At 40.8% G+C, this 9,932-nt stretch overlaps 1 protein-coding gene across 1 annotated transcript; it reads right to left on the bottom strand.

The window, feature by feature from the left end:
- Positions 1-3,493: 3,493 nt before the first annotated feature.
- LOC147944411 (uncharacterized) lies at positions 3,494-7,163 on the bottom strand. The gene is made up of 6 exons (XM_087512572.1): positions 7,091-7,163; positions 6,252-6,982; positions 5,946-6,182; positions 4,547-5,834; positions 4,289-4,398; positions 3,494-3,523 (listed from the first exon to the last, which is right to left on the bottom strand). The coding sequence occupies exons 1-6, from the start codon at positions 7,161-7,163 to the stop codon at positions 3,494-3,496; spliced, it is 2,469 nt and encodes an 822-aa protein (XP_087368698.1).
- Positions 7,164-9,932: the final 2,769 nt, after the last annotated feature.

Genomic DNA, 9,932 nt, shown 5'->3' with positions numbered 1-9,932 from the left:
AAGGGGGAGTTTGTCACGACGAACAAAGGAGCTTTCAAGCCAGAAGACTGGAGAGCTAAGGGAGGGTGTGAACATTGTAAAAGGAAGAACCACACCAAAGAGAAATGCTGGTTTCTTCACTCTCACCTCCGTCCGAATCACAACAACAATGGTCCGAGAGCAAATCACACTCACGCCAAGGAGGAACAAGATCAAGCCGGATCATCAAAAGGTGGAGAAGAGACTGCTTCAGGAGACTATGTGAAGAAGTCGGACCTAGAAGCCTTCTTCAAGTCCTTGGCTCTCAAGGAGTCAAGTGGTAAACGTTCTTCACCCTAAAGCCTAATAACTCTCTACTAGTAGATTCAGGTGCTTCTCACCACATGATTAGTAACTCGAATCTCCTCAACAATATTGAACCGGCTAGAGGTAGTGTTATAATTTCTAATGGTGATAAAATACCAATTCAAGGTGTTGGGAACTTAAAATTGTTTAACAAATAGTCTAAGGCTTTTTACATGCCTAAGTTCACTTCTAATCTCTTGTCGGTTAAAAAAGCCACTAATGACCTTAATTGCTATGCTATATTTGGGCCTAATGATGTTTACTTTCAGGATATTGAGTCTGGAAAATTGATTGGTGAAGGTGGAACCAAAGATGACCTCTATGTTCTTGAAGATATTTCACCAAGCTCACCTAAATCTTTTTCTCTTAGCTCTCATCTTGGAGTTTCATTTAATGTTATGTTGTATGCTAGACTAGGTCATCCTCATTCTAGAGCACTTGAATTGATGATTCCTAATGTTTCTTTTGATCATTCTAGTTGTGAAGCTTGTATCCTTGGCAAACATTGTAAAACAATATTTTCTAAGTCTACTACCTTCTATGAAAAATGCTTTGACTTAATTCATTCTGATGTTTGGACATCCCCTTGTGTCTCTAGGGATAACAACAAGTATTTTGTGACCTTCATAGATGAAAAATCAAAATATACTTGGGTTACTTTACTTCCCTCTAAGGATAGAGTGATTGATGCCTTCACAAACTTTCAAAATTATGTTACTAACCAATTTAATGCTAAGATTAAAGTGTTTAGAACAGATAATGGAGGTGAATATACTAGCAATCGATTCAAAGAACATCTAGCAAAGCATGGCATTATACATCAAACAAGCTGCCCATATACTCCTCAACAAAACAGAGTCTCTGAAAGGAAGAACCGACACTTGATGGAAGTGGCGAGATCAATGATGTTTCACACTAATGTTCCTAAGAGATATTGGGGGGATGCGGTGATGACAGCATGTTACCTCATCAACCGAACTCCAACAAAAATTCTAGATGATCAGTCACCATTTGAGGTATTAAATCAATTTAAACCATCCATTAGTCATCTAAAAGTTTTTGGGCGTGTTTGTTTTGTTTTAGAACCCGGAGAGCTCCGAAACAAACTCAAAGCCAAGAGCATCAAGTGCATCTTCCTTGGCTATTCGATAACTCAAATGGGATACAAATGTTTTGATCCTATCAACAAGCGCACTTGGGTCTCTCATGATGTCAAATTCCTTGAAGAACAAGGATACTTTGATAAGAAAGATTGGGAGGACTTAAAAGACCTTACAACACCAAATGATCAGTCGGAAAGCCTCCGGTTCCTTCTAGATCACCTTGGAGCACCATCAACTCCAAATCAAACTATGTCCCAAGATACTACACCTGACTCAACTGGCGAGCCTACTTCGACTTTACCTCAACCGCAGACGACTGCTCCAACTGATGCGTCACATGATACTACGGTTCTTGAGCCGGAAGGGGAGGACAGCATGATCGAAGAAGAAGTAGAACTGGTAGAATCACCACTTCTCTCGACCGATCATGCCGATCTGCCTCCACAACCAAGACGTAGTGCATGACTCAAGTCATAAGAGAAACCTCTCTCGAATGACCACACTGATCCGCATCCACAACTGAGACGGAGTGCACGAATCAAGTCACAAGACAAAAGAGTCTACTATAACAATGAAGCCATTGCTCATCCAATTCAAGCTGTCTGCTCACTTGCTCTTCTCCCAACCGATCACCAAGCTTTTCTTGGAAAAATAGATGAGCACCATATACCACAAACGTATGAAGAAGCTAAGGAGAGTAAAGTCTGGTTGGATGCAGTTGATGATGAAGTGGGAGCCATGAACCAAAACCATACATGGGACGAAGCCGATCTTCCTCCTGGCAAGAAAGCTGTGAGCTCCAAGTGGATATTCACAATCAAGTTCTTGAGTAATGGAGACATCAAACTGTACAAAGCTAGACTGGTAGCAAGAGGCTTCACTCAAACCTATGGAGAAGATTATAAGGACATTTTTGCACTGGTAGCTAAGCTCTCTACTGTAAGGGTTGTTCTATCACTTGCTACAAACCTGTCTTGGGATTTATGGCAAATGGATGTCAAGAACGCTTTCTTACAAGGAGAACTAGAGGAAGAAGTGTATATGACACCACCGCCTGGCCTTGAGGATGTGATCAAACCTGGAAAGGTCTTGCGCTTAAGAAAGGCTATATATGGACTAAAACAGTCACCAAGAGCTTGGTATCACAAGCTTAGCACCACACTGAAAGACCATGGGTTTAAGAGATCACACTCGGATGCTACTCTCTTTACACTACAAAATACTCAAGGTATAGTGGTTGTTCTCATATATGTAGATGATCTAATCATCACAGGAGACAACCAAGAAGGTATTAAAGAGGTTAAGGCTCATTTAAATTCAATGTTTGATATAAAAGACTTAGGAGAACTTAAGTATTTTCTTGGAATTGAAGTCTATCGATCTCCGGAAGGCCTATTCCTTTCACAAAGAAAATATACTCTTGATTTACTTTGTGAGACAGGGAAACTAGGAGCAAAGGCTGTGGACACACCACTTCCCGATGGCTACCAACCTGAGCGAAAGGGAGAGCGAAAGGATCCTCTTTATGACAATCCTTCTCGCTATCGCCGACTTGTAGGTAAGCTAATCTATTTAACACTTACTTGACCTGATATTTGCTATGCTGTGAATCAGGTAAGTCAATACATGAAGAACCCTACAACGTATCATTGGAGCCTATTGGAGAGGATTCTACATTATCTCAAAGGAAGCCCCGGACAAGGCATTTGGATGGGAAAGAATTCAAACACTGACCTTGTGGGATATTGCGATGCTGATTGGGGTGGTAATAAGACAGATAGGAAATCAATAACCGGCTATTGCACATTCATAGGAGGAAATCTTGTTACTTGGAAGTCAAAGAAGCAAAAAGTGGTGTCAATGTCAAGCGCCGAATCAGAGTATAGAGCAATGAGGAAGCTTACAACCGAACTTACTTGGCTCAAGGGTCTACTCGAAGAACTAGGCATTAAAGTCAACACTCCTATTCCCATGCACTAAGACAACCAAGCCGCCATTCACATTGCAACAAACTCCGTCTTTCATGAAAGGACCAAGCACATTGAATTGGATTGCCACAAAGTTTGTCAGAAGATTGAAGAAGGAGTTACACTTCCCTATTACACACCAAACAAGGATCAACTGGCAGACATCTTTACCAAAGCCGCAAGTCATCAAGTCTGTGATCACATTCACAAAAAACTTGGACTTGTGGACTTGACACACCCTTGATCTCAAGTCCTCTAGCCGTGGTCATTACAATCTTTTTCCCTCAATATATTTTTGTCCCATGTGGTTTTGTATATTGAGGTTTTTAACGAGGTAATGCATCACGACACTCCAAGTTTAGTCTCATTACACGACTAAACTTGAGGGGGAGTATTGATCAAGGGAGAGTAGGACTTTGTTCAAGGGCGTCCGTACAAGCGTCCGTACAAACGTCCGTACGACCGTCCGTACGAGTGTGAGACTGATGGGCTACGACCCAACTATATTGGAGAAGAAATGAGGCCTTATGAGACTTATGAAGATGAGCAGAAGGATCAAGAATGGGAGCTACAAAATATCTCAAGTGGTTGGTGGCTTAGAGCCACATGCGACCGTTAAGCAAGGTCAAACCTATGACCGGTCGCTATCACTATTCTCTTGTTCAAGAGAATCACTCTTCCTGTCCCTTTCCTCATTAATTCTTCTATAACGGCTCTATGACCGATTGTATGGCTATAAGAAGACTTGTATCTCACATTTGTAAAATACTAATCTAAGACATATATTTTTCTCTCATTCTTCTATGTCTCTCATTCGATTCTCTCACTCTTGTTCTAGTTCTTATTCCGCAATTCTTACAACAAATAATGTTGCCAAGTTTCTAGAGATCTTACCAAAGCGTAGAGTTCTTTATCATATGTTGGATAATTAAGTGCAGCTCCACTGAGTTTCTCACTGAAGTATGTTATTGGTTTTCCTCCTTGAGTTAGAAAAGCACATATTCCTGTACCAGAAGCATCACATTCAATCTCAAACATTTTATCAAAGTTAGGAAGTACCAAAACGGGTGCATGTGTTAGGCTGTCTTTGAGCAGTTTGAATGCATCCTCTTGTGCTTGACCCCATTTGAATTCCACATTCTTTTTAATCACTGATGTCAAGGGTGCAGCAATGGTACTGAAATCCTTCACAAAATCTCCTATAGAAGCTAGCCAGCCCATGAAAGCTCTTAACATGTCCAATGTTTTTTGGAGTTGGCAAGTCTTGTTTAGCCTTGATCTTTTCCTCATCGACCTTTAGTCCCTGAGAACTCACAACAAATCCTAAAAACACAACTTGATCAGTGCAAAACGTGCATTTCTTAAGATTAGCATAGAGATGTTCAGCCTTAAGCGCTTTTATCACTATTTCAAGATGCTTTACGTGATCTGCAAGACTTGTGCTATAAATCAAGATATCATCAAAATAAACAACCACAAACTTACAGATGTACTCCCTTAAGACCTGATTCATTAACCTCATGAAGGTGCTTGGGGCGTTGGTGAGTCCAAATGGCATGACTAACCACTCATATAATCCTTGTTTTTTCTTGAAAGCCGTTTTACATTCATCACCTTCTTTCATTCTCACTTGATGGTAAGCACTCCTTAGATCAATTTTAGAAAAGACAGTAGCTCCATTAAGCTCATCTAGCATGTCATCAAGCCTTGGAATGGGATGTCTATATTTGACAGTGATGTTGTTGATTGCTCTGCAGTCTACACACATTCTCCAAGTTCCATCTTTCTTAGGCACTAGAAGAACCGGTACAACACAAGGACTTAGACTTTCACGAATGTAGCCCTTTGACATTAGATCACGAACTTGTTTTTCCAGCTCCTTTGATTCTTCAGGGTTTACTCCGTAGGCTGGTATATTAGGCAGTGGTGCTCCCGGAACTAGATCAATTTGATGTTCGATTCTTCTTATAGGCGGTAGTCCAGGTGGTATCTCCTCAGGAAAGACCTCTTTAAACCTTACTAATAATTCAAGCACTTCTGGTGGTAAGTCTTTCTCTTCTTGACCTGAAAACAAACCTTCCTTAAAGATCATTAGTAGCACCTTGTCCTGTGAATTAATTGATTTCAAAACAGTAGAAGGTGTTATGTAAAGATTAGTTTTGTTTGACTTAGCTCCCTTTGACATGGTTTGTTGCACTTCATGCACTTCTTGAGGGGTGACTGGAGCTAGAGTATGCTTCTTTTTGTTGTGTGAGAAAGTGTAGTAGTTGGTTCGGCCGTTGTGTAAAGTCTTCTTATCAAATTGCCATGGCTGTCCTAGAAGAAGGTGTCCAGCTTGCAAAGGAACCACATCACACACAACTTGATCTGAATATTTGCCTATGGTGAATGGTATGGTGACTTGCTCGGAGATCCTTAGTTCAGCCTCATCATTGAGCCACTTAAGTCAGTATGGATGGGGATGCTTTGTATTTTGGAGACCTAGCTTATCAACCAAATACTTGCTGGCTATATTAGTACATGAACCACTATCAATGATTAAGCTACATACCTTGGAGTTTATTGAGCAGCGAGAGTGGAAGATATTTTCTCTTTGAATTGTTTCAGGATCAAAATGAGTGCTAAGAGCCCTCCTTATGACTAGAAGCTCTCCCATCTCTATATAGTCCACAATATCCTCTTCAGATTCAACACGTTCTTCTTCCTCATCTTGTGATTCATACTCTCCATTGGCTTTAAGGATCATTACTCTCTGGTTTGGGAACTCCCATGCATAGTGTCCATTTCCCTAACATTAAAAACAAGTAATTTCACGAGCTCTTTGGTTAGTAAGCTTACCTTGCTCTGGTTTGGTTACTTTTGATGCCTCAGGTGCAGCTCTTTTAAATCTCTGGTCCACATCAAGAGATTTTCCCTTGTCTAAAGGTTTCTGAGGTGGCGGTATCCATGGAGTCTTACTGCGGTTAGTAGAAGCTGTCTTCCTTTTGATGTGTTGTTTAGCTTGGACTGCTAGGTGCAATAACTCTTCAAGATCATGATATGTTTGTCTTTCCACCTTTCTAGCAATCCGATCATGAAGACCATCTAGAAATTGCGCCATCAAGTTCTCTTCAGACTCTTCTACCTCCAATTTGTTTTTAAAAGATTCAAACTCTTCAAAGTATTCCTCAACAGATTTGCTTCCTTGTGAGAGCTTGCAGAACTTCTTTTGTAGCTCCCGGTGGTAATAAGCTGGGACATATCTCTTTATTAGCTGAAACCTCATATCATCCCAAGTAGTGATTGGTATATGTCTATGCCTCCTTCTCTCAGACACATTTCTGTCCCACCAAGCTAAGGCATTGTTGGTGAGTTGTGCAGCAGCTAGGGATACATTTCTCTGTTCAGAATAGTTGTAGTAGCCAAAGATATGCTCCATACGTCTTTCCCAATCAATGTAAGCGTCAGTATTAACCTTTCCAGCAAATGTCGGCGGATTGAGCTTAAGATCATAGCCTCCTTCTCTTATGTTGCCTTCATCTCGTCCCCTACCTTGTTGGTAGTGTCTCCTTGGCCTTTGGTGTTGATTAAGATCTTGATATTCTTCCTCTTAATCAGACTGATCTCCTTTATCAACCTCATGGTTTCCTCTTGGCAAGTTACGAACTGGTGCTCTTGATGCAGGTGGGGGTTATTCAATTCGTGTCATGCGATCACCAAGCGTTTGGAGTTGGGATTGAATAGCTGTAAGCATCTCAGCCATGTTCACCTCTCCTGCTTGTTCTCCCATAGTTCAAAACGTTTCTGTAAGATTAGGAAAAAGAGATCAAGTGGACAGGAAGTCAAAAGGTCCAAATATGGAAAACTGCCAAAAACTGACAGATCTAGGATTTGGGAGGTTTTGGGCAATCAAATAAACAGATCTTAATGAAATTTTTTTACGGTTTTCTTGTTAGAAGATGAACAATCAAAATAGAGCAAAAACACACGAAAATAACAGATCTAAAATTGCAAAACGAACTGAAACAGACACAAACTGAAGCAAACAAAGGGAAACAAACTGAAACAAAAGGGATAGATAAAACCTGATTTGGAGCGTTTAGCTCTGATACCAGATGAAATAGGAACCCAGATGAGGGAACCCACGTGGATAGATGGAAATAGGCACATGGTTGATAACACCGTTCTGCCTATTCGGTGGATGATAGATGGAACACAGCGAAGAGATGGTGAATAGACAAAAGGTTGATAACACTGTTCTGTCTATTCGGTAGCAGTGGAAGATGAAGAGATAGATGGTGGAGTGAAGGATGCCACACAGATCTGTGAAAGCATCAATGATAAGTCAATCTCAGTGAAACAAGCTTTCTTTGTTGGGTGAATGATGGTGGATGTATGCAATGATGATATATGAATGGAATGATGGATGGGTGTTTCAATTCCCCTTATGCTATTGCAGTACAAAAGGTATCAATCCAAAATGAGTGTTTGTGAACAGATAAGATGTGCATATGAATCTAAGTTAAGACAAATGTAATGATTGTTTGTCACTAACAATCCTAAGATGGAAATGTAAAGATGCAAAAAGTAAACTACAAGAACCAAGAACTAAATGCAAATGAAACTGAATGATTGAAACTGTAATGAAGCAAGAACAGAAATAGAAACTACTACTAATGAACTAATGCAAGACAATTAATGAATTGAAAACTAAATGTATGCAACTGGAATGAAACAGGAATGAAACAAGACAATCACAGATCATAAATACAAGTTCTGGGGATGAACTCGAGCAAGCACTCGACCGAGTGTAGGTCGAGTGGGAGGTCGAGCTGGTTGAATCCGGAAAACAGAGCAACACAACAAAAACAGAGCAATACTAAAACCAATCAAACAACAAGCAAGCTACAAGTTTAAGACTTTAAAATCAATAAACAAAGAAGGTTCCTGAGGATGGATTCATGGGAAGAACTAATCATTGTGGTTATCTAACTTGGTCAACAAATCTCAAGCAAAATTTGAGCTAACCTCTAGACATATAAATCTAAGACAAGTTTCTCCCACTCTCATGGTCAAGAAACAATCAAACCTATGCAATTCTAGACTTGTCTCACACAGTAAAGAATCTACACAAGCAGGCATTAAGCAATACATCTCAAACCAAACAAGACCTCTAATCTCTTAGCAAGCCTAATGGTAAGCTCTAGATCTAGCCTTATATATGCTTCTTAAACATTGGTGTGATGCTAAGGAGCTTGAAATCAGATCCTAACCTCTCAGTTCAAGATCAGCCTTAAGAACATCTAGCCTAGAAGAGATCTACAACAATCAAGCTTGACCAAATCACATAAACCACAAGATCAATCCTTCCTAACCCATCCTCAAGATCCTAAGAAGACTACTCACAACAAGACATGATGAAACAAATCAAAAACCCAGAAAATATTGAAACTTGCATTATTAGAAAGATAAAACTGAGATCTTCAATATTAATCAAAGGATGAAACTCAAATTCTCAATATTAAGAAAGTTATTGAACCAACAATATTGAAGAATCTAAGAGTTTTCTTAAACAAGTACAAAATCTAATAAAATGCAAAAGGAATAATGCTAAAAAAGGTAAAAACTAGGTTTCTGGAAAATATCTAAAAAGCTGGACACTTTGGTGGCTGCAGGTACAAGGTCTTATATAGTGGGGAAGTGGAAGCCCTAAAAATAGAAAAAGTCAAAGCAGTCAACGGCTCGGTCAACTCGACCTGTGCTCGGTCGAGCTAGGGGTCGAGCTGGCTTCTCACGTGCAATTTCCACTCGGTCGAGTCCTCCTCAGCACACGGTCGAGTGTCTGGTCGAGTGTCTGGTCGAGTTTGCGGTCGAGTTGGACTCCGGACCTTGTTGTTTCAGCCTTAACTCCCTTGTTTCCTCCTCAAGATTGCTTCACATCTCTTCTCCATTGCTTCCATGCTCCTTGAGCTCCAAAATCACCTGTTTATGCATGAAAAGATGCAAATGCAATACAACTAAACTCTAATGCATGATTAGTGCTAAAGCTACACAATAATGGCCTAAATGGATAGAAAAAGATGCAAAAGATGTGAATAAACTAAGGGAAAACAAGGTAAAATATATGAATGTAACAACCCGTCCCGTGGACCCCACTAGCCTCACTGCTAGCCCGCTAGCCTCACTGCTAGCCGCCCAAACGGACCCAAGCTGACCCTGCAGGGCATCGATCCTAACCCATCACTGTGGATATCCCAATCCACCAGTAGGTTATTGGTGCGCCAGGCGTTCCTCGAACCCTGGTCATCACCCTTTAACAACCTTCCCACAGGACAAGTTGCCACCAATTGATCTGCAGCTCACTGTGGATCTGCAGCTCACGGACCCCAAGCTGGCCCTGCAGGGCATCGATCCTAACCCCTCACTGGGCAAATGGAACTATTCATCCAAATCCACAGTAGGTTATTGGTGCACCAGGCGTTCCTCGAACCCTGGTCCCCACCCTTTAACAACCTTCCCACAGGACAAGTTGCCACCAATTGATAATTGTAACATCCGC

The sequence above is a fragment of the Camelina sativa genome, chromosome 5, assembly GCF_030686135.1.
Source record: "Camelina sativa cultivar CO46 ecotype springtype chromosome 5, ASM3068613v1".
In the NCBI taxonomy this organism is placed as follows: Eukaryota; Viridiplantae; Streptophyta; class Magnoliopsida; order Brassicales; family Brassicaceae; genus Camelina; species Camelina sativa.
This window is presented reverse-complemented; position numbering and strand designations above follow the sequence as displayed.